At 38.0% G+C, this 26,174-nt stretch overlaps 1 protein-coding gene and 1 pseudogene across 1 annotated transcript in view; both read right to left on the bottom strand.

Annotated features, from left to right (window-relative positions):
* NALCN (sodium leak channel, non-selective) overlaps positions 1-26,174 on the bottom strand; it is a 440,927-nt gene that overhangs the window by 243,291 nt on the left and 171,462 nt on the right. The window contains exon 10 of the mRNA XM_045283767.1: positions 20,621-20,752. Coding sequence (XP_045139702.1) covers positions 20,621-20,752 — 132 coding nt within the window. The remainder of the gene's footprint in view (positions 1-20,620; positions 20,753-26,174) is intronic.
* LOC105978777 lies at positions 5,236-6,610 on the bottom strand (annotated as a pseudogene).

A 26,174-nucleotide genomic window follows, 5' to 3' on the forward strand; every position in this document is an offset into this window, starting at 1 on the left:
TGCCGAATGCCTCGATTATTTCCAACAATACGTAAATCATACGTATCCCTTTGAGAAGTTACCACATGATTTGTAAGAAGAGAGTAATAAAGGAGCTCTCATTTTTTTAATGCTAATATGGACCATGAGGAAGGATGTTTCTTCCAGTTACATTTGGAAAATACAGAAAACTATAGAGTTTCAATAATCTTTTTAGGAATAGAACATTAAAAGCATTTCAGATGGTTAATTTAGCTGTGAAGAGAAAATTAGCATTATACATAATTCTAGCACTTCTGTGGATTCCCATGTTTTCACATTTTAATTGGCATGTCCCTCTTAAGAAAGAATTTAATACACTTTAACTGTGAAACAGGTCAAAGTACACAAAGAAATTGCTAACGCAATCCCTTGCCCACTTTTCTCAGTGTTTTCTGTTAAACACTTCATATATGCCTGTCACCTCCACCCTCATCCAAACACATATCATTACGTAATCACAGAAATGAATCCACACTTTATATACCTCTATACTACTGGAGTTTTACATTTTTGGACAATCTTAGACATCTCATTAGGTTGAGATATAAACCAAACTAAACACATTGTATATAGTATTAAGTACATAATTCAATATAACCCCCACCCCCCTCTGGTGCACTGATTCAACTGGGTTAGTTTTGTTACTTCAAAAATAAGACTGTAATACCAACCTGGTATACTATCAGTAGAACTGATTTTGTTATAACATTTATATCTATAAATAGATGATCAAAGCTGGAACCTCTGGGACAATGGATAGTTTTTAATGTTCAAAATTATGGAAAATATTGAGATTATTTTCAATATGTTATAATAAATACCTGCATTTCAGTAACATAAAAACATGCATCTTATCCCAATCTGTCCCAGCCACAGATGTAATAAAATTACTAATTGTTGCTCAGATATTCATATGTGTATTTGGTCAGTTAGAATTAATTATAAAAAATCTATTCCTTACCTTGACACTTTTCTATTGTACTGTTTTTCTTATCAGCTCTTGAGTTAGATATTAATGACATTCATCTTTTTCTAGTATGTATGCTGGAAGTATTTTTTCTCTAGTCAATAGTTTGTGTTGTAACCTCTATAAAATTTTTGGATTTTATATGGTCACATATGTCTATGTTAAACTTAATGGGTTCTTTTGTATATTATTTATATTCAATATAGGATCTTAAAATGATTAAAATCAAGTCTTTATACTAAGAAGTGTGCTGTTTTTTATTTACCTGGATTATATTGTATATTTGTTAAGATAATTTCCCCCATATAGGTCTCATTGTTTGATTATAAATCTTGTTTCTGAGGCCTATCTCAGTCACAAATATAAATACAATCCCTTTGTATGTGTGTGTGTGTGACTATTACCATTTACATTTAGTTTATTCTCAAATTTTCTAGAGTGATATTCTATATCCTTCTTACTAGATTCTTTTAATTGTCAGATAGTTTTTACAAAGTACCCTGTTCATAGACATGTGAATATTACAATTACTAATGAAAATAGAATTTATTTCAAGATTTATTGTTGCAGCTAATTGTATCAGTGCCCTACTTATAATGGGACACTTGTAACTAGCACACTGAATAATGACGTAGTCATAACAGCAATCCATAATTTCTTTCATATTTTCAAGGAGGGAGTTTCTTCCGCAGTGAACATTATGAATAATGGTTGCTGGGAGCCTTCATAAGAAATGTCTACCATGTTTAAGAACTTTGTTCCTCTTGCAGTTCCATGCTCAGTGTTTTATATGGACACAATCCTTTTAGTAAATGTTATATCAAAAAATTATAATCTTGTTCTCATAGGTTTCTTTCATTGCCTGTCAGTTTGGTGGTTTATATTCTGCCAGAAAAATTATCAGTGTCCTCTATATTTTCAAGCCCTTTATTTACAGTACATTTCTCATAAAAGGATTTGATGGAATATCTTATAACAATGGCCCTTTAAACCAATGTCTCAGCTGAGGTCTCTGAGGGCACACTTCTGCTTGTTCATATGTTGACATGGTACAGATACCTGCTTTTTTCTGCTCCTTTGAGTTAAGGTGGTTTTGCCATCTTTGTCTATTGAGTGAAACACCTCTTTCATTTTTTGCCACTTTTAAGTATTTTGTAGAGAGACGATTTTTCAGCTACATTTTTTGACCACTTTGCATAAATGTTTTCTATAAATGGTATACTATTTGATTTTGCTTTCAAATATCTTTTTTTTTTTACTTTTCACTGGAAAATCCAACGGATTCCCATTGAATGCACTACACTTGTTCTTATGTTCCTTGTTTACTGCAGGTGATTGCTACTATAGCTTTTGACCTTTTCAGGTCCTGTCCAATTTTTGTTCATCTCTTCTCTCCTCGTGTTGGTTTGGACAGTCTATGACCAGACAGTACCCAACCACAACAGCTAAACTCTGTTTTTCTAATCCACCAACTAAATTCCTGCTACACAGGAATCTATTCTTTGTTATTACATTAACATTGGTGCACACTCCCACAGATTCACTTGCATGCTCATTCCCCACCCCCACCCCTTGCTACTCTAAACTTTATAGTACATGTCTATCATTCCACTTCCCGCAGACATTTACTCTCCCTAAACCATGGTTTTGTAGAGCTGGTTTACAATTTTGATTCCAGTATCTTGAACTGTAATACTCTCCTTTAAGAAGGGGCTTCATTTGGCATTTTCATTAACTCCAATGCCCTCTGATTTTCTCTCCCTTTCTCCTCTTTTCTAGTCATCTGGATTGCGGTTTATGGTTGATGCACCCGTTTTGGAATATTTCTCTGAAACAAAATGCTTGCATACCTAAGATGCACTTTTAACCTAGACAGGTAAGTGTTTGGCTTTAAATATCCTTGAGTCAAAATTCTTGTATCTTGTGGCTTCTCTCTGCAAATATTTGTCTACCACCTTATGCTTTCCGATATTGTGGATGAGTTTTCTGATGTGTAGTGTGTTTCTCTTACTTTTATAGATTACTTAAGCCCATTCAGAGTCTTTTAAGTGTGTTTCGCCCCTTAATGCTGGAAACCTCGAAGGTCATCATGAAATGCATAGCAATGAGTCTTTTGAAATCTACCTGAGGTTTAGTAAACACTCAATTTACAAATGTGTTTCCTTCTTGGTTTTTTTCCTTCAGTTCAAGAAATTTTCTTCCCACATTTATTCCTCGTATTCTATTTTTTCCATTCCCTCCCCCAAGAATATCTGCCATACCTATCTTAGTGTCTTTTGCTTTTCTTCGTAAACTCTATAATTTCCCCAAGTTATTCCTCCCCACCCCCACACACACTTCACCTCATTCATGTGAGCTTCTCAACAATGGTCATGCTTTTTGGTTTTTTTGCTTTTTCCCCTCCAGCTCATGTTCTGAAACTTAAAATACAAACTTCAGAATATTTCTAGGTGCCATGGTTATTTTCCCTTAAGATATTTAAGACAATATAAACTATCAGTTACTGTTCACTGCATGAATACTATGGTTTTGGGAATCATCCTCAAAGTCCCTGCTCAGGTTCGGATCTCCTTTTGCTAGAAAAAATCCAATGACTGTATATGGAAATATGTTTTCTGGTTTTATGTGGTCCCTTGGCTGGTGAAAAATATCAACTTAACGATGGGCTGCCAGAAAAACTGAACTAATCTACCTTGAAGGAAAACCAGGTAGAATACTCCTCAGTAGCAGGATCATGAGACTGTCACCTATGCTTTGGACATGCTATCAGGAGGGACCAATGCCCTGAGGACATCATACTTAGAAATGTTAGAGGGTCAGCAAAAAAACAAGCTCTTCAATGAAATGGATTGACCATGCAGCTTCAACATTGAGGGCAGCTATAACCACTGCTGTCCAAATATGGAGCCCGAGTGGTGCTGGAATTCTAACCTTGATATCAGTGGTTCAAACCCACTAGCCTCTCTGCTGGAGAAAGAGGAGACTGCCTAGTCCTCTAAAGATTTACAGTCTTAGGAACCTTCCATCGGATTGCTCTGAGTTGGAACTGCTCGATGGCAGTGGGTAGTTGCGAGAATGACACAAGGCTGGGCAATGCGGCACTGACTTACGTATGCAGACGTTATGAGTTATAACCAACACAAAGGCACCTACCACAGGATGCTCTCTGGAGCAGTGGAAAATGAGGGGCAACAGAGGGCACCGTGATTTTCTTGTGGCAAATGGACTTTCAAGACACAGCCCCTTTGCTAAGCAGCAGAAACACAGGCTCTGGTCAGAAGCAGAGTCCTCTCTCAACCCTAGACCTAGAAATACTTCAACCTCCAGCGAGGTTCCCTTCCTTGTTCATTGAGCTCAGTAGGATCCTGTAAGACCCTCAGACCACAATAACAGACTGTCAGGGATAACTCGTTTGCAAGGAGCTTAAGTTATTTCTGCCTCCTACATCATAACTCTGTGGGGGACAGACAAGGCTTTCTACTCCCATAAAGAGTGACAGTCTCAGAATCCCACAGAGACAGTTCTACCCTGCTCAATAGCATCAGAATGGGCTCCATGACAATGAGTTTGGCTTTGGTAAGCAGTGGCTCCCAGGATAAGGGAGCCCCTAGTCTTTGCTGCTAGTCCTTAACAGGTACAATTTCTTTTCTTTTTCCTAAGCTGCACTGTTTATTTCGCTGCTTGAAACCTAAGTAACAATATGCCACTATAATTATGGGGTTTCGTCTATACCTTTACTACACTGAAGGTAGAGAAATATGTGGGCACATTTTTGGAGAATTGAAATTTTGCAAAATGCAGCAGACATTTTAATTTCTACATGAGAAAAGTTAGTGTTCAAAGGGGTATGCAGTTCAAGCTATTGCAGGTTATCTGTGAGAGAATTTCTGCAGGTAAAACATGTTTTATTTTGTTATTATTTCTTTAAAACATCTTTTAATTTAACCAACAGTAGCGTGTCAGTATTTTTAAAATCATGACAAAAAAATCTTTTCTCTGGTCATGTTGCCCAGGACAAATTACTATGATGTTGTGTATTTAGGGCAAGATGTCAATGCAGCATAAATCCCATGGCATTTTGGTTTTCTTCTGGAGATTAAAGCTGTTTTTCTTGGGTTAAATGCAGCAGCAAAACACAAACCAGTTGATCAAAAAAGCACTTCTGTCATAACTCCAATAATTTTCAGGACACATCAACCGACAGTAGTTTTGCCATTCCCAGTTTTTTCTTGTTTTTTTTTAAAGGATTACATCTCTGTACTGTTGCCATAAGTATGTCTGTAAAGGCTTGCTCTCTGTGAAGCCAGTTTACTGACTACAGTCTGGTTGGGTGAATTTAGTTGCTTGGTCCATTTATTGAATGCCGGATATCATGCACCACCCCTCTTCTGACGATCCAGGAGCTGGTTGACTTGATCAATGCGGCCACGAATCGTGTTATCCAATATGCACTGCACCAGCGAGCTCTCCACGTCAGCTACCTTTATGCTTAATGCCTTAGAGATAAAAGGAACATGTATTCTTGTGTAAGGCGTTATTAATTTTATGAGCCCTTGTGTTCTGATGTTTCACAAAAGCTCTTCAATGTGTGCTCTTATGAAAGGGTCATCCATGATGTTGCTGCGATTTGTGTTTAGAATCTTTTCAAATTCAGTAATGTTATCATTCTGATAGGCATTTACTAAATTTGTCATTACTAGAATTTATGGATCATTTTTGTACGGCTTGGCTTCCTGGGAGTCAAATGGATTTATTCTCAATTTCATTAGCATATTTGCCAAGTCCAAATATTTTAAGCAAGTGGTTCATCTGGGACTTACTGATTCATTACAATTCTTGAAGGCTTCAAAAAAAAAATCAGTGTGTGCCTTTTCAAATTCACCTTCTCGCAAGTGCCTTTTACCTCCACATCCTCTGATGACTCCCATGAATGGTGGATGAGGGATGGCAGACTTGATGTGAAGTGAGTATTCATAGAGTGCTTTAAGGTTTCTGTTACTCTTCTGCGCTGTGTACCTTTGAATTTCCAAAGTGTATCTTCCTAATAACAGTGTACCTTTTTCTCAGGTCATTTTCACCAGCGTCAGTTTGGCAGGATGGGTGTAGTTGGCGTACATGTTTTTGAAGCTTTCCATATTCTTCTTGCTCTAAATATAATTTTCCAAGCTTTGTGCTTGTCTTAAAGCATAGTCTATCGTTCTTAGCATCTTCCGAAGTTTCCAGTGCTGTTTCATAGAATTCCTGCAGCTCCATCTGACATAAAAAATCAGAATCCTGTTTAGAAGTGGAGATAGAATCAAGGATAGAATTAATCGACTTTTTTTTGACTGCACTCTGAATATAGGTCCATAGTTGTTTATATCTGTTCATCATTTCTGGAAAAATTGTCAATGTGAGGTTAATCTCGATCGTTTGTTTCAGTGCTTTAAATCCCCATTTTCCTTTTTCACCTGCAAGTTCCAAACTCTTGGAGACTGCCTAACGCTGCTTTGGGGTCATCTTTGAATGTTTTGGAAGGGTCGTCCTGCTTTTCCAAACCCACATTTGGTTCAGAGCAACTCTCTTCAGAGTATTCCAGGTCACGTCCTCCTCATCGCCGCACATGAACTCGTCCTCCATGGCACACAGCTTGGCCGGCGGAGGAGGGGACTTTTTCCCCCCGACAGTTTCTTTTCTATCACAAGCATCTCAGCCCAGGCTTTGCTATACATTTTTATTCTCTACTCCAGAGTTCTTGGCACACTTAAGAGAAACGGAAACTCAGACTCACTTTGGAGGCTCCGCCTGATGGAGCTATCCCATTAGCAGAGGGGCTAGGCAGCAAAGCCACACCTTACCTCTCCTGTAAAGTCTATTTTCAGATTAAGGCTTTCATTTTAAACCAAAGAATGGTAATTTAGTTAAACACGACCTTTGTTTTCTACTCCTGGAAAAAGTGTTCATCTTGGAAATGTACAGGCCCAGCTCTCCCTATCCTATAAGATTGTTATGAGTTGGAATTTGACTCAATGCCATGAGTTTGTTTTTGCACTTTGTCTTTCCTAGGTAGAAAACTGATATTGCTATATTCCAGGCATAGAGTCAGATGATTGCCCAGTTAATGTTATGTAAACCCAATCACTGATCATATTAACTTTGCATTTGTTATTTTTTAACTGATACTAATTCATAGTGAAATTCACAGTTGGAAGCATTTGTATTATTATTTGCTTTCTGGAAAAAAATGGCATGCTTTACACGGATGCTACTAGGCTAATATGACTTAGCTAACTATTATGCAATTACACATAAGGATCTATATTCATATTGATTTTCCTATTAGCATTCTTTATTGCAGGATTTCCTGGGATCGCATACCTCACTTTTGACACAATTTGTTAATGTTTATAAGCAAGCATTTTAATGCTCCAAAGGTACTACTGACTCAAGAGTGATAACATTTTAAGAAAAAAATATTGTTGCAGTGTTGTGGGTTAGGTGCTGGAATTCCTCATCATTCTTATCCCCACAGGACAAAGCGCTACTGCTGCACAGTTTCAAAGACTGCGATCTCCATGGAAGCAGACCACCCCATCTTCCTGCAGAGTGGCTGGTGGGTGGGTGGGTACCTACTCCTTTTTGCTTAGAGGCCAAGTGCTTGACCACAGCACCACCAAGAGCATGAATTTAAAACAATGTCTACGATGTTTAAAACTAGGATTTATTCTGGCACAGGAAAAACTATGCCAGGAGATAACAGAGGGGTTTAGGCAAATTAAATTAGTCTAAATGATTATCAATTATTTTAATGTTGGTTAGGGGGCTTAGCATAGCATTTAAATTCAGAGTATTTAAGTGTTCAAATGATTCAGCAATGAGGAGGCAAGCTTGTAGTAAACCCTTTTCCATGGGGGGCGGGGAAGGGCTCCAAACTCCACAGGCAAAAGCTTGCCTTATAGAAATAAGGCTGCTGGGTTGTGCGCAGAATTTAGAGTCAATTCGTATCATTCTTTCTTCTTGTTGTTCATTGCCATTGGGGTGGCTCTGAGTGGGCACCGGAAGACAACATTGGACAGCCCTGGGCCATCTTCATGAGCGTTGCACACTCAGGTGCATTGCTACAACCACTGTGTGTGCTGAGTACCTTCTAACCCAGGGACTCACCTTCCAGTAGAAATTTGACAATATTCTGTTGTAAGCTGTATGGTATTATTGGCTAATTTTTGGAAGGAGCGCATCATGCCCTCCTTCCTAGACTTAGTCTTGACACTCTATTGGAATGTGTGCCCTGCTGGTATGTGAAATTCTGGTGGCAGAGCTTTCAGGGGCATGGCAGCAGATGTGTGAACACCCTGGCATTAACAGGCTGAGTGAAAGGTGATTGCTATGTGGAGTAGTGAGATGGGCCAAGTGCTGATCGTGCTTGATTGTTAACTCATGGGCACTTGGGAAAAAAGGTCTGATGAGCTGCATCTGACAAATCAGCCACTGAAACTCGATGGTCAAAAAGTCTACCCTGATGCACGGCCATGAGTTCAAACCAACTGAAGGCAAATGGTTTTTAAAAAAATTTTATGACCTATTCTTGCTTAAATTTCAGCTGTGCATTTCTCAGCTTTCTGTGTGTGTGTGTGTGCATGCGTGTGGTGTGAACCGACCATAAAAGTGCTTGAAATATTTTTAGCAATTACCAAATCCAAGCATAATGAGGAGCCACTGTGTTTGGAAGAACTTCCCACCATAAACACCTGATCACAAGTACAAATAGTGCTTCCTGTAAATCCCAGTCTGTCGGTCTTGTGGCTTGGGGAGCTGGGCACTTCCTCATCTGGAGCAGCCCATTTCCAGGCTCTTCGATCTGCAGACTCTCTACCAGGGATGGTTTCCCTTCCTCTGTCTCATGCCATCTCAGTACAAAACTCCAGCTGTGAGTACTTGAAGTTGAAATGTATCTTTGTAATACTTAAAGCAACATTTTAAAAGAGTTAGAAATACTTTATCCCATTTCTTGGAAATAAACTTGGAAACCATATAGAAATAAACAAAACATTTTTATCTTTTTATCATTTTTCAAAATTGAGGTTACCAGAAAAAACATTACTATCACTCAAATGAACCTCTAAAATCTTTCTTTCTTAATTTCTCTCCATGTGGAATTTTAATACCACAGATATATTGTATATATGCCTATATACTCCCATACTGCTTATACTATTTATATACCCAAATAGTAAACTTCATTTTAAATAGTAAAAAGCAACTCTTATGGAAGTGGTTTTCCCTTCTAGGCCCCACCTTGATAATTCAGGTTTTGTAGATATACCTGATTTGATATCACTATACCAGATCTTCTCAAGAGATCTATGAATTCTTTAAGATTTAAAAAGTTTTCTTCCTTCAAATTTTCACTTCCTACCAATGCAGATTTATTATGTGCTATAAGAAAGCATCTTTTCCTCAAGAACGTGATCAATAATGGAATAGGGATGACCAGTATTCCATACAGTGCTACATTGGATCTCAGGACAGCACAATGGTTTGAAATAGGCTTATTTCACCTAAGTGCAAGAAAAATTAATTTAAAATAATTATCTTCCAAAAGCATTTGGCACTGAATTTCTGAGGCCAGCAGGTAGAAAACAATAAGATAGCCGAATTTCAGTAGAAAAACAACAGAATGGGAAATGGAACAATGTGAATCACTCAGTCCTTTTCATTAAATGAATAATGCCTGAACATTTACAGATCATACACATCATAAATGAGGTGGTGGTTTCAGGCTGGTGTATGAAAACAAAATGTTCCTCATTAACGTCCATTATGCTTCTTTGAAAGCCAAGGGCAAAGACGGCAATACAAAGCTTGGATCATATGTTCAAATGTTTTTCTTCCTCTGAGGAACCTCTATTTGTCACAGAAGTCGATGAGAGGACGAAGCTTCTCTGACATTCTAGTCAGGCAATGCCGGTGAAAGAGGGAGCCTTCTGTTCCCACAATGCACAGCGCGGTTCTTTGCTGCGCTCTCGTCTTGCTGTGAGCAGGAGCCGACTCGCTGGCAGTAAGGTTGGTTGGGAATTTGCTAAATCAAACTCCTACCCAGCAATCCCAAAATAAATGTGTATGTGTATCATTCTACATGTATTTGTCGTTCACCTCATCTTCTGCAGAGCGCCATCAGAAGTCTATGGAATTAGGAACAGACTTTTGAAGTGGATAGTTAAACAGTGCAAACTATCCTTCTTTTTCTTTTTTTTTAACCTAACAAGACAGCCCTGATCTTTTATAAACTCAAAAAAAAAAGTATTTAAAAAGAAAGCCTCTTTAATTAAAGTTCCCAGAAAGTGAAATTAAATTAATGATAGTGTCAAAGACTGCTGCTATGGCAAGATGAGTTACAGTCTTAATTTGGTAATTTCTTGTGATTAATGAACTCAGAGAGAGTGTTAGATTTTGTTGGATCTAAAATAAATGACTCTTTGACTTAATTTCATTTTCACAAATAGCATAAAGTTAAGTGGCTTTGGAAGAGGACAGAGATGACTTTTCTAGAAAAGACAGCTTCTTGTGAAAATGGTACAAGGAGTCTGTACATCATGAAAGCCCTTCTGTTACAACTTCATAGCCTTCGAAGAAAAAAGAGGAATTATAAAACATTAAAGAAGATCTGAATATTAGAAAAAAGATGCCGTGGTGGCACTTGGAGGGTATTGCTGCAAAGTGCCCTGCTGGAGGAGGGGCATGGAAAAGGCTGTCTGGTTCTTAGAGAGAGATCTAGATACGGATCCACAGACATCTGCCTGGTATGAGTCTGTGGCAGAGGTGTCCCTACAACTGTGCGATAAAAGACTTTCCAGTTAAGGCAAGAGGGCAGAACTTTAACACACATTATTTTATAATTCTTCAGGTAGCTATCCTAGCCCCAAACGACTTTTGTAAGCCAGGTTTACACATATTAATATGTCTATGAGGCTAAACTCCATGATTATTTACTTTTTGAATCTCCTTATTCATTCTAGTCAGAATCGTCATGATACTTAGTGACATGGTGTTTTGTTTGCAAGTGCTGTGAGCACAAGCTGTTATTTTTGGTGTGGCTGGCATTTTTATAGCTTTTTAATTTTATCACATTTTCTGGGTGTTTTAGTGATAACCTTATGGTAATTAGTATTTGTGAAATTATATCAATAACTTTTTACAGACGGAAGTCTTAATGAAAGGAAAGACACAAGGCAAAAGAAAATGTTTCCCCTCAGTTGTGAATAATGTTCTAACTAATAATGGGATTCAATACAAAAAGACACTATCGATCAATTTTGTTGAGGTATTCACATAATCCAAGAAATATCATATTTAAGCAATTTACAGCTCTATCACATCTCTTTTGTGATTCAAATTGATAGTAGTCATTCCTAAGGATTCTGTATGGTCTGGTGTAGGCGAGGTCCATGGGGGTGGTGGTAGACCCATTAGTTCACACATTGAGTGACATCAGTCCCTGTGATACCACTGGAGAGATGGCCTCAATAGAAATGAAATATTATTAGTAAAACTCATTAACTTTCATCATATGGAGCAAGACTAGCAAAGTCAAGAATAGATCCAAAGTATCTGAAGAGTATGACTATCATTAAACTTCTTTTACCAGTTATCAAGACATCAGATCCTTAGGAATATTATGAAAAATAGTCTTTCAAACATTATATTGCCAACTATAGGTTAGACACAAAGATCTACAAACTGAGGTGTCCAGGAAACCAACACACCTATTTCTAGAGACAACTGTGGGAGAAAGACAGGGCGTTCTGTTACCGGTAATCAATTACAGCCTTGGACACTCACAGGGGCAGTTCTGCCCTGTGTCTGATAGGCTTGTTATGAGTTGGCACCAATTTGATGGCAGTCAGTTTGTTTTTTATAAATCGATCTAGATATATAGATATATTCCTTGTGTGAGTATATGGCAGAGGTAGCCTTACAATGGTGAGCAAAAGATAGGCTTTCCAGGTAATGCAAGAGGGCCAACTGATTACATATAGGAACAAAAGAAAAAATAAATTAGACTCCTACTCTCATTTCAGATATATCAAGGATAACACATGAAAAGTATAACTTTAAAACTCCTAGATATGATCATAGGATTTATATCTTCAATGACCTTGGAAGCAAGAGGACAAAAAGTGCCAAACCAGAAATGATAGATGATTAAATCTTACAACATTAAAAGTAATGAACTGTATGTAACACAAGTCAGCAAAGGAAAGTGTAGGTAAGCTGCATAAAAATAGGCAGCATCTGAATCGAATGGGCAGATGCTCAGAAGAGGAACTCCAGAGCCAGGAGACTGTGAATAAAGGGGGACACAGCCATGGGAATCTGAACAATATGTACTTTCATGATAATGATATGTTTTATTAGACTGACAGGTAATCGGAAATTCTCAATGTAAACAATTTAGCCTGTAACGGGACTGCTCGTATCCTAGTACAAATGTCAGTTTTTAAAAGCATGTTGAGGTACAATTTAGCATTACTGGTAAAGTGGCAAGTTATGTTCTATCCCCTCGTGGTTTCTAGTCCAGGTATATGCCTGAGACAAACTTACCGAAGTGTCTAAAAACTCAAATAAGAATGTTTACCGAATCATTATTCTTAATTAAAAATCAGAAGTAATTTTATTTTATTTTATTGCCATTATTAAAGGTGAATAAGCCAATACTGCATATATTTACATTATCATTTGTTTTGATTAATTTACTCAGTAAATTTTCTCTTGACCCAACCCTTTTGGGTGAATCATTAATTCACTTAAGGTATAGGTGCTCTGTAAGAATTAGTGCCTTGGGAAGATTATGATTCTTACAACTTCTGACAAGATTGTTTTATAAATATTTTAGTTCTATAACTGCAGTAGGTAATGACTTTAAAGCTCATTTGGAATCAGGAATTCAATTTTGACAAAGATGTGATGTGTTGAGACAGACAGTGTTTGGGGGAATCGTTTTTCTCTTAAATTCATTGAAACATCATGGCTAAGTCAATTGATAGCCATACATTTTCATGAAAAAACTCATTCAGAATCATACTCAGATAATGTCTTTCTCCCTCCAAGATCATGGGTGGGATCAAACTGGCAAGTTTGCAGTCACGTGCAGTGGTTCTCAACCTTCCTAATGCCACGTCCCTTTAATACAGTTCCTCATGTTGTGGTGACCTCCCAAGCAGAAAATTATTTTTGTTGCTACTTCATAACTGTAATTTTGCTATTGTTACCAATCGGGCGACCCCTGTGAAAGGGTCCTCCAACCGACCATAGGTGTTGTGACCCACAGGTTGAGAACCGCTGGTTTACGGGCCTGTGCCATGAAACGTTCTGAAACGTACTACCATGGGTTGGGAAGAGGAGCTGAGCTCAGTATACTGGTTAAAACCATTGGAACCAAAGAGAATGTCTGGGGACAATACCCTAGAAGACCAAGAGAATTGACTTTGGCCTACAAAACAGCTGTACCTTATGTTTGAATTGCTGGCTTCATTGTCGTGTTTCTCCCACTAATTTGTGAATACCTTCAAAGATTTTGCCTTCAAAGAATTAAAATTGTAATCTGTACATGATACTGTTTTGATATTTAAAATATTCATATTTTTATGGAATCAGGAATTCAAGCTTTATTGTTAATTATTAGAAAAACAGAATATAATGAAATAGATGAAGTCTGTTATAAACATAATTTTCTATGAATATTAATATTATATGATCTTAGATCAAAATAAAAACTCATATAAAATCATCTTAAATTCTTTATATTATGTATGACATAGAAATAAAGACTTTTTCTGCTTCTTAATTAATTGTAAATTTCAATTCATTAATTCAAAGGAAAAAACAAGTCCCAACTTGAAAACTTAAGCCATTTAATTTATGCTTAAAGGCTTGGGAAAAAAAAAGACTGTAATTTGACTCCAAATGGAGAGAGGGGTTTACTTTAGATTTTCTAAGTAATTTATTCTGGACTATGTAAGAATTAAGAAATTACTTGCCTAGGAACTCATGGCCTTTTGTGAGCTATTTAAAAAAGAAAACTTTCTAAAATATTACATAATGCAATTGCCTTAAATACTGTATTATTAGAGTCCATAAATATTCATTGCTGTTCTTTTAGTAGTTTTGAGGATTCAATGAGATCATGAATTCCTTCAAAGCATTTAACACATAGTTGTTAGCGGCTACTGAGTCAGCTCTGACCTATCGGGACCCTACACACGGAGGAAAACATTGCCCAGTTCGCACGATCCTCCCAACTATCACGAGGCAGTTGTTGTGTCAAATCATCTCTCCTTTGCTATCCTGCTCCTTTATCAAGTACGATGTCCTTGTCCTGGGACCGGTCTCTCCTACTGGAGCGTTTTTTGTTCATTGACGATAGTGTGTGTGGCACAGATACATGGCCAAAGGACACGAGGCAAAGTCTTGCCATCCTTTCCTCTAAGGAGCATTCTTACTGTTCTTCTTTCAAGTTCGATCATTTTGTTCTTCTGGCAGTCCATGGTATTGCCAATATTCTTCCCCAATACTGTAACTCAAGGGCATCAGCTCCTTGGTCTTCCATATCCATTGCCTAGCTTTCATCCACATCTGAGACAACTGATGATAGCTTGCGTCAGGCTCGCCTTAGTCCTCCACGTGGCATTTCTGCTCTTTCACACATTAAAGAAGTCTCGTGCAGCAGCTTTATTCAGTGCAATATATCGTTGGATTTCTTGACTGCTGTCCACGAGCACTGACGGTGGATCCAAGTCAAATGAAATCTTATAAAACTTCCATCTTTTATTCATTGATCATGATGGTCCTATTGTTGGTCCCATAGTGAGGATTTCTGTTTTCTTGATATTGTGATGGAATACATCTGAAGACTGACTTTCATAAATGTGTCGAACCCTCTTAACTTTCAGTGAGCAAAGTAATGACATCTGCATATTGCAGGTTGCTTGTGAACCTTCCTCCAATCCTGGTGCAGCAAGAATTCTTCATATAGTTTATCTTCTCTGGTTATTTGTTCCACATACAGATTATTCATTATTTGAATATATTGAAATTTATTATTTGAATAATACATGTTCAGGGTTTATTATTCATTATTTGAAAATAGTATATTGTAGAATATAATACATCTGTTATAAGCATATATTTTCTGTTAATAATTATGGTGAAAGGATAGTACATAACAGGCTTTCCAAACCGGTAGTGGTGTAGCTACTATTGTTTTAATGTTATCAGATATGTATTTGATACATGATGATGCTGATGCTGTCAGTTGGCATGACTACTATTTATGTAACTATTTATATAATATTTATACAACTTAAGCCAAGATACATCCAGCAGCCTCTTTTTACAAATAAAATTTCATTGAAATACAACATCTTAAGTGGCGAGCAAATATTCTGAGAACGATGAGGGCAACGAATGTACAAATGTGCTTGACACATTGATGTATGTATGGATTGTGACAAGTATTGTATGAGTCCCCAATAAAATGATTAAAAAAAAGATATAGAACACCTTTCAAAACTGACTATATTTGTAACCATCTAACAATAGGATCAAGTAGTTGAGAAAGTGGATGGCCTTCAAACCCTAAAATATTTAATGGCTCTTAAAGAAAAAAATTGTTGTCCCCAGATTAAACTTAATTATCTTTGTAAACTTTTCCACATGACTTTGAATTATGTACAATTTCCTGAAACAAAGAAAAAGGATAATTCAATTGGAATTTCAAATTCCAAAAATCAATCAAGACAAGTGAAACAAATTGTGGATTCTTAAGTAATTTGAGAATAAACTGATATTAATATGATTGTTTAATTGAATGAAACCATATCTACTTAGTACATTAAAATTATTAACTATATGTGAAGGAGGGAACAATCATTGGGCACATAATGGATAATTCTTCTTTGCAATCTTGACTCTCTTATTTGTAACTATAATGCTATGAGAGAAACAAAAGAAATAGTGATAAGGATTTACCCATCACCTTATTGACAACGTAAGACATTCGACTATGTGGATGATAAAAACATCTAGATAACATTGAGAAGTATGGGAATTCCAGAACACTTAATTTGCTTATATGAAATGCTTACCGAGATCGAGAGGTTGTTGTACAAACAGAACCAGGGAATGCTGCTTAGTTGAAAATCCAGAAATGTGTGTGTCAGGTTTTTAATCTCTAAGCAGACTTAAAGGTAGAAGCCAGTGAACTCGAAGGCCCTGGACGGGAGGAACTGACACAGTGGCTGCAGCAATGAGCTCCAGCAGCATTTCCGAGAGGGCGAGCACCAGCTGGTGTTTCATTCTGTTGACACAGGACGGCTAGGAGTTGAAACTGACAGGAAGCCACCTAACCTCAACTCAGTCGGTAGGCTGAGCAAATCACCTACGAAGTTGGACTCCATGAAGAAGACCGCAGCATTCAGATCTGAGGAAGGCTCACTGACAACTCAGTATGCAGATGGCACAACCCTGCTTACTGAAAGCAGGGAGCATTTGAAGAGCTTGCTAATGAAAATCAAAGACAGCAATCTTTAGCATGGCTTGCAATTCAATGTAAAGACTAAAATTCATACAATTAAAACAATAGAAAACAGGATGGTAAATGAAAAGAAGATTAAAATTATCAAGGGTATCATTTTACTTGGATCCATAAGCCATGGTCACGAAGTAGCAGCCCAGATAGCAAATGGAAAAAGCCCTAGTGTGAGAAGAAGCAGATGGCTGCTTTCTCAAACGTCTGAGATTGGAGGTCACTGGACTTTTGTTCTGATCTCTGGCTTTGAGGGTGCTCAATGAATAGTGACCTGGACTACCATATACTTAACTGTTTTAATGTCCTCTTTGATTTCTTATTGCCAATATTAATCTGGTAGACATAGTTCTTCCTTTGTGAGTGAGAGTTCTTGAGAGTGTTGCCCTACCACCAACCCCCATTGTTAGTACAGTGTCCAGTCACTTACGAGTTTAATTTATACAAGTTGACAATCCACGTATTGTGGTCGGACACCAACTTATACTTGTCTAATTTCCCTTTCTCAACAGCATTTTAAATTCTATCCCATTGGCTAATTAAGGACACTATCAATAGAAGTACTGTATGCTCCAGGGAGGTGATTTATAATTTAAATGATTATTTTATTATAAAATGATAATGATGTCTCTATAATGAGTCAGAGACATATAGAAAACCAAGTATATGAATGGATTTGGGGGTCATGTTTAATTCTACCCCTAATAGAAAAACAATTAGTTCTAATGGCATGGATTTGCTCAATGCTCACCCTCATAAAGAGATCACTGAAAGTGTGGTTAAGAAACATGATGGTGCCTGGCTATTAGAAAGAATAGCATCCGGGGACTTAAAGGCTTGTCTTCAAACAAGCAACCACCTAACTGAGGTGTCAACTAAGCCCACATGGAAGAAGCACACAAGCAAGTGTGATCCAGGAATCCTAAGTAATAAAGTCCATATTTAAAGGTGGGGATGGTATCAGAGCTTAAATTGTTAACATTCAAGCTACAGAAGGCTATAGATGACGGTAGAAGGCCAAAATCCATTTGCAGGGTCCCCACGTGGATTAAGTCACCAGTGAATCCCGGCTGACTCTAATCAAGGGATGTGAATAGCGTTGCTATCAGACAGAGAGCATTGCAAAGTCCATTGACAGACATAGTGAGGTTAAAATGTATCAGTGGATCTCCCTTTTGATTCATTGTAAAAGTTGCTTCAATTGTATATTTACTTTCGTCTTGATTCAGGGTTTTCCGTGTTTTGTCAGTCGTGGGTTTATTTTTTATGTTTTGTATGATTTTCTGTATATGAAGTCAGGATAGGTAGATATGTAGAGACAGCTGATCATTGCCCCGGGGCATGGCAGGGGACAACGTAGGGAAATGGGGCACTAACTACAAGTAGGAGAAAAAAAATGTTCTGAAATTTATTGTGGTGGTGATTGTATAAATATTCTTAATATGGTCAAGCAATTAAATTTTATGATATGTGAAGGATATGCCAATAAAAATAGTTTTTAAAAAACAAAAAGTCAAATATTATGTTGTGAAAATCTGGTACATATAACTTCTTAAAGTGCTGAAGAGCCCTTGCTTGATGTGCTGTAAGACTAAGGTGCAGACCCACGTGGTGTTTTCAATAGCTTCCTGTGTATGTGAAGGCTGAGCAAGAAATAAGAATCAAGTCCTTGCTTCATCTCGCTCTGAAGATTAAGATGCTCCTGACCCAAGTGATAGTATTTTCAATAGGTTCATATGCACGTAAAAGCTGGGAAATGAATAAGGAAATCCAAACGACTGATGCCTTTGGATTACGGTGCTGGTAAAAAAATATTGAAAATAACACGGACTGCCAGCAGAACAAATGGAATCTGTCTTGAATGAAGTTCAGCCAGAATGTGCCTAAGCAGCAAGGAGGTGAGCGTTAGTCTTGTGCATTCTGAACATGCCAACAGGAGAGTCCAGTCCCAGGAAAAAGCTTGGGAAAGTATAGGATGAGCAGAAAGAGCAAGACCTTCAGCAAGATGATTGACACCGTGGCTTCAAGTACGACAGTGAAACAATGATTAGGAGGGTCCAGAAGCTGGTGGTGTTTCCTGCTGTTTTACATTGGGTGGTTGGGCTCCATGGTACCTAAAGGAAACAGCAGTGCATTGGGTATTGTTTCTGTTTCTTTAATCAGGACATGGATAAGATTAAAAGTGAATCCTTCTTTAATTAGGACACAGATAAGATTAATATCAAAAGATATAGCATCTGGGGGTCTTAAAAGCTTGAAGGTAAACAAGTGCCCATCTAGCTCAGAAGCAACAAAGCTCACATGGAAGAACATATCAGCCTGTGTGATCACGAGGTGTCGAAGGGATCACTGAAGACTAATGGGTGCATAAGCAAATGTGGCAAAGAAAGCTGATGGTGCCCGGCTATCAAAAAGTATAGCGTCTGGGGTCTTAAAGGATTGAAGGTAATCAAGCGGCCATCGAGCTCAGAAGCAACAAAGCCCAGATGGAAGAAGCATGCCAGCCTATGCAACCACAAGGTGTCGAAGGGATCAGGTACAAGGCATCATCAGAACAAAAAATCTTACCATAGTGAATGATGGGGGGAGTGCGGAGTGGAGACCCAAAGCCCATTAGCAGGCCACTGGAGACCCCCTTGCAGAGGGGTCTCGGGAGGAGATGAGCCAGTCAGTGGGCGATGTAGCAAAGATGAAAAATACAACTTTTCTCTAGTTCCTAAATGTTTCCTCCCCGCTCCCACTATCATGATATGAATTCTAACTTGCAAGTCTGGCTAGACCAGAGGATGTACACTGGTACAGATAGGAACTGGAAATACAGGGAATCCAGGGCGGATGATCCCTACAGGACCAGTGGTGTGAGTGGTGATACTAGGATGGTAGAGGGAAAGTGGGTAGGAAAGAGGGAGCCGATTACAAGGAACTAAATGTGACCTCCTCCCTGGGGGACAGACAACAGAAAAGTGGGTGAAGGGAGATGTTGGACAGGGCAAGATATGACAAAATAACAATTTATAAACTATCAAGGGCTCATGAGGGAGGGGGGAGTGGGGAGGGAGGGGGAAAATGAGGACCTAATGCCGGGGGCTTAAGTGGAGAGCAAATGTTTTGAGAATGATGAGGGCAATGAATGTACAAATGCGCTTTACACAATTGATGTGTGTATGGATTGTGATAAGAGTTGTATGAGCCCCTAATGAAACGATTTAAAAAAAGAAAAAGAAAGATTAATGCCCACAGATCCAAGTGGCCGTCTGCGGCTGCAGACTTCATCTTCCAGCATGTCTGGTCCTTCCTTAAAATGAGCGATCCATTTGTTAACTGCTGATTTATTTTATTTTATTTATTTGTTCAAACTTTTCAAAAGCATTAAGAATTCCACTAATCTTTCATGCAAACTTCACTAAAAATGATGCTTGTTCTTCTGTTTTAGCAGAATTCATGTTTCTTTCAAAGGGCTTCTTTTCAATCTGATGTCTTATCCTTCTCGGTGCCTCAAACTAGGTACTGTTTAGACATGTTATAACAAGTTAGTAGTAGTTGATGTCGGTGCTGATATATTTTTAAAATCAATTCATTTTTTTTCATAATACACATTTTTAAACATACACATAGTTTTCATAATATATATTTTTTCATAATATCCCATGAAACTTTTGAAGTCTCTCATCTTATCTGTTCAAAATTTACCACCAGCCCTGCCCTTGGTGCTGTTGAACTCACCAAATTATTTATAATCTTCTGAATGTGTGCTTGGTTACACTTGGTGGGAAATAGGCTTATGAAATATGAGAATAAAGAGAAAATGAGAGGTGGAGATAAAACAGTACAATTATGGATACAAGACCTGCAGAACCAGGATTACCTTGGTAACAGGAACTTTACCTTAAATAGGTATTCCTTAAATCACCAGTGCTGGGGAAGGAATCAGGCAACGCAGTGACCAGGGAAACTTAAAAGCTATAATCATCTTTGCTTTCGGTCAAGTAGTTAACAAATAAAAATGTATTTTCACGTGTAAAGAAGGGCTTCACTTTTCCTTGACAAGCAACCTCTAGGGAATGGCTTACCTCGGCAAGATAGAATTCATCATATTGCCTTCTGAAGTTCTCTCCCTTGTAATAGTTGCTAGCAGCGACAATCACGTCCACAGTCACCATGCTCAGGATAAACATGTGGAAAACGGATGACCGCATCATTTTCTGAGGAGGAAAAAGAGATAAATTCCAAACAAAAATAAAGAAACCTGACGATTAAACATAATCAATGTGCCAAGGCCCTTATATACCACACTTCTCTGACGTGCTGGCGTGCAAAATGTGGCTTTATGTTAACTGGATGAATGTGGCTTGCTACTGAATACTGTAAGCAAAGGCATTCCTTTCTCAGGCAGCTGAAAAAGGAATGGGAAGATGGTTTCAGAGTCTTTTGGTTAAATAGGGAATATATAATTCATTTGACTTGGGTATAGATTCTGTCTTATTTTTCATTGTTTTCTTAGACATCTTTTCCCCTGAATTCTCACTGTACAAATATATTATTTTAAAAGAACAGATACTTCTTTCTTCAGTGTTAAGAGGGGAAAGTATTATGGATGAAACATTTTAGAGATGATCTTAAATCTAGAAAAGTGGAAGAGACCCAAGATCTATTATTTTGTTACTTTCTTCCTCTCACAAATATTGATTGAACTTTATATTACAACTAATAAGCATCCCCAACAGTGCACGGACACTTCAGTGATTCTCACCCAGCACTCACTCTGTGGGAGAAGGGTATTGGAGTCTGCTTCCATAAAGAGTATATAGCCTTGGACTCTCTCTCGGGTAGTTGCACTCCATTCTATAGGGTTGCTGTAACTTGGCATTATATCACTCTTACTATGTTCTGTTCTAGATTCTTTACATAAATGAATTCATTTAATATATCCATGCATAACTTATTGACATGGTTAGGTTCCAAAGATGTGAAAATAGGCATTATTTGAAAATGTAGGGTGCCCATAAAATGTAAGATGGCTACATTATGACATTAACAGCTAAAAGACATCCTTCCATCACTGCCCCGGCTAACCTGCATCTCTGATGAAGGTGGTTAAAGAGTGAAATAGTAAAATGGATAGTAAATAGTAAACTGGATAGTAAACTATGGCCTATTGTAAGAAATGTGAAACGTCAGATAATGAGATAGTCAATACCTTCATAATAACCCAAGGAAGATCTTCTAAAATTATAAATGAGAGAATTGAGACTTTTAGAAGTTAAGTAAGTTCCCATGGTCACACCATGATTGAAGTCTGGCCTGATCCAAGTCTGATTCAAGTCCACTGGCCACAGTCAGGTAGAGATAATGAAACTTTCTGAAATGATGACTAGCATTCCAATGACTACCGTGTATTGCCACCACCCATCTGTCACTTAACTGCATTGTGATGAGTTGTGTAACCCTCTGATGCTATGCCAATACCACCAGGGTCACTCATGGTACCATTTTCAGCGAAAACTAAGCCAGACTGGCATGAAAAGCCTAGTAATACACTTTCAAAAATTAATCATCCAAGTGATATGACTTACAGCAGAATACTTTATAACCTAGAGATAGGAGATCAGCCCTCTAAAGTTGGAAGTCAACACAAAATGCACAGTAGCCAAAACAAGGAATTTGAGCATACCAACAAGGATGATGCTTGGGCAGGACAGGGTAGTGCACCATTCTGCTTTGCCTGGGGTCACCATGACTGGGAGGTAACTCAGCTGTAACTACAATAATCACGTTCCGCCATTGCTCAACCTTCCTCAGTCCTTATGCACGAGTATCCTGACAATTTTATATGGCTTGAAAATTCTTCAGTCTTTGCAGCTAAAAGAACCAAACTAGAGTAGAGCCTGAGCACAGAACAAGAGGGAAAGGATGGCTTCCTAGGAGACACGTCACCGACTATATGCATAGACAGTTGCTGTTTCAGGAAGACCCACGGTGGCTTAGTGGGTGACACATTGGGCTCACTGATAGGGATTCAAACCCAATAAGAAAGAGTTCCACAGGAGATGTAGCGTATCAGAACCCCAAAGAGGCAGATCCACTTTGTCCTGGAGGTTGCTCTGAGCCAGAATGGATTCATTGGTAGTGGGTAGAGTGGGATATAGTTTCTGGTAAAGGAAGATGAAGCCTTTGCTCCTGTAAAGATTGACAGTCTCAAGAACCCCATATTGGTTCACTATGAGTCACAGTACACTCAACAGCAGGGGGTCTGCATTTGGATATACTGTTTTTGAAGGCTTTGTGACTATGCAGCTGTGATTAACAGGACATTTTCTGGGCCCAAGAGCTGCAGTTGAAAGTCTACTACGCTGGGCAAGCTATTTTACTTCTTTATGCCTCAGTTCCCTCGTCAATAAAAGAAAAGAAGGCAGTACCTAATTCAAAAGGTTGTTATCTATTTTAAATGAGCTGATATTGAAAAGCACTAAGAAAAACGAATGCCACGTTAGACATTTCTGTGAGTTTGGAATGAAAATAATGCAACTCTTTGATTCAGGTACTTTTCAGGAATGAGGAGCTAATTGTGCAAGGTCAAAGAATCTCTTATGTCTCTTATCTGCTTGAGTCCAGAACCAAGTGAGATAAATAAAAGCGATAAGATTCTAATAATTTGAAGGATCAGAACGATCAGAAAAGGAGATCTTTATTGTGGCTTCACATCATCGTATCTCTTCACATATCCTTATATCTATACTCCATGAATGTGTTTTTATGTTTCAGACGAAATCAAATTCCAGAGCTGCCAATCAACATGAATCCTCTCGCAGGAACTACTGACCTTCACAACACGCATAAGCAAATCACTCCGCCAGGTTTTTTACTGCGATCTCACGGTTCTTGCCTCGCGAGAATTAAATTCCTTTACTAGTACGCCTCTTTTCTACTCGCTTCAACATAATGCTCTATTAAAAATATTTCCACTGATTTCCATTTTATCTGCATGACAGAAAAGCCACAACTTTCTTTTTATATTTTCCTTAACTGTGAATTTATGTCTTAAGTAAACCATTATTACTGAAAGGTCCAAACAAAGCTTGCAGCCATGCCTGTCAGAGAACTTTTAAATTGGTTTGTAACTGTCACAGCTTCACTTTGGTGCTGTCATTATAATTGGGTTGTTTTTTGTCTGAATGTCGCCATATCCTTGTTGGCACGGAGTCATTAAAATAAGCACTTACAGTAGGTTCTGATACACTATAATCATCATTGCTTAGCCAGCTCTCTCCAAAGTAAGAACTTCCATATGTTAAATAAGAGTTAAGGTGATATATAAGTATGTGCTAAATTTAAATATTAAAGTCAGTAACCCAGTTTTAAAGATAGTTACAGAGACCACTTCAACTTGATTCAACTCAACCAAATGCTGAAAGTTGGCTATCAATATCTCTCATGTTGAACAACTGGTAAAATTGTATGTAGACTAAGTTTATAACTGTAAACTAGCCTGAATTTTCACTTTTCAATGTTCTATTTTCTTATAAAAATGAATGCATAGGAAAATATTAAGGTTGAATCAGTGCCACAAAATATTATATAACTCGAAGCATGCCCAAGTGAATAATTAAATATGAATGTAGAATATATGTGTTATATGTTGAGTATAAGCCTCTTAGTTCCTATATACACATATTACAATTTTATAAAGATTCTTTGAATTATGATACTATTTTGGTTTGTGATTTTTTAAAATCAGACCATCTTAAATACGTTTTCAGTTTCTCTGTGAACCAAGAACTACTGATTTATATATATAAATGATACTAGGAATTACCAAATTTAAACACGCACACACACACACAAACACACACACATACACACAATAAGACCCTTCCCATGGCAACAACATCTCTCACGAATGCACTAGAGCTTTTTGACTCAAGGTGTGAGTCCTGATCAACAGTCTGGGCCTGAGGAAGGTAGGATCTCAGACTCTACCCCCAAATTATTGAATCAGTGTCTGCATTGACCAAGCTCCCCAAATAATTCATGAGTGCATTAGTGTTTGAGAGCCACTCGCAGAGGACAGTCCGTCAGTAGTAACCTAGTAACTGTTTTACAGTTTCATATATCCATGATTCTAGAACTCTGTAGTCATTGAAATATTACAAATATCACATAGTGAGTGTGTAAACCCAGTCATCACACAGAAGATACTCAGATAAGCCTAGTGGTATCCCTCTAAATGAAGATAACATTCTTTCCCCCTTTTAAAATATTTTTTTGGTGAAATCTGTGAGAAGAAAATATTTTTCTTTTTAAAAAAATGTATTCTTCTTTTAAAAAAAAATATTATTCTTTTTAAAAAAATTATCACAATCCATCCATCCATCCATGGTGTCAAGCATATTTATACATTCGATGCCATCATCATTTTCAAAACATTTTCTTTCTACTTGAGCCCTTGGTATCAGCTTCTCAGTTTTACCCCTTGCTCCCCCACCCTCCCTCCCTCATTATCCCTTGATAATTTATAAAATATTATTATTTTTTCACGTCTTACACTGACAGATGTCTCCCTTTACCCACTTTTCTGTTGTCCATCCCCCCTGGGAGCAGGTTATAAGTAGATCATTGTGATCAGTTCTCCCTTTCTCCCCCCACTTTCCATTTTGCCTCCTGGTATGGCTATTCTCAATATTGGTCCTGAGGGCTTTCTCTGTCCTAGATTCCCTGTGTTTCCAGCTCTTATCTGTACCCATGAACATGCTCTGGTCTAGCTAGATTTGTAAGGTAGAATTGGGGTCATGATAGTGAAGGGGAGGAAACATTAAAGAACTAGAGGAAAGTTGTATATTTCATCAGTACTATGCTGCACCTTGACTGGCTCTTCTCCTCCCCACAACCCTCTATAAAGGGATGTCCAATTGGCTACAGCAGGGGTTTGGGTCTCCACTCCACACTCCCCCTCATTCACAATGATATGATTTTTTGTCCTGCCTGATACCTGATGCCATCAACACCTTGTGATCACACAGGCTGGTGAGCTTCTTCCATGTGGGTTTTGTTGCTTCTCAGCTAGATGGCTGCTTATTTATCTTCAAGCTTTTAAGACCTCAGATGCTATACCCTTTGATAGCCAGCCATCATCAGCTTTCTTCACCACATTTGCTTATGCACCCGCTTTGTCTTCAGTGATCATGTCGGGAAGGTGAGCATCATAGAATGCCAGGTTAATAGAACAATGTGGTCTTGCATTGAGGGAGTACTTGAGTCGAGGCCCAATGTCCATCTGCTACCTTAATACTAAACCTATAATTCAGTGGTTCTCAACCTGTGAGTCACAACCCCTTTAAGGGTCGAACAAACCTTTCACAGGGGTTGCCCAATTCATAACAGTAGCAAAATTACAGTTATGAAGTAGAAGTGAAAATAATTTTATTGTTGGGGTGTCACCACAACATGAGGAACTGTATTATAGGGCTGCAGAATATATGTATATGGATCTATTTCCCCATCACCATAAGTAAATATATTTATATATGTACATGCCTATATTTAGACCTCTCTAAATAGCCTTTGCCTCCTAGTTCTTTCCTCTATTTCCTTTTACTTTCCTCTTGTCCCACTATCATGCTTAGCTTT

Source organism: Echinops telfairi, unplaced genomic scaffold (assembly GCF_000313985.2).
Source record: "Echinops telfairi isolate 266 unplaced genomic scaffold, ASM31398v2 ScPeMD7_7467;HRSCAF=8505_0, whole genome shotgun sequence".
Taxonomy (NCBI): Eukaryota; Metazoa; Chordata; class Mammalia; order Afrosoricida; family Tenrecidae; genus Echinops; species Echinops telfairi.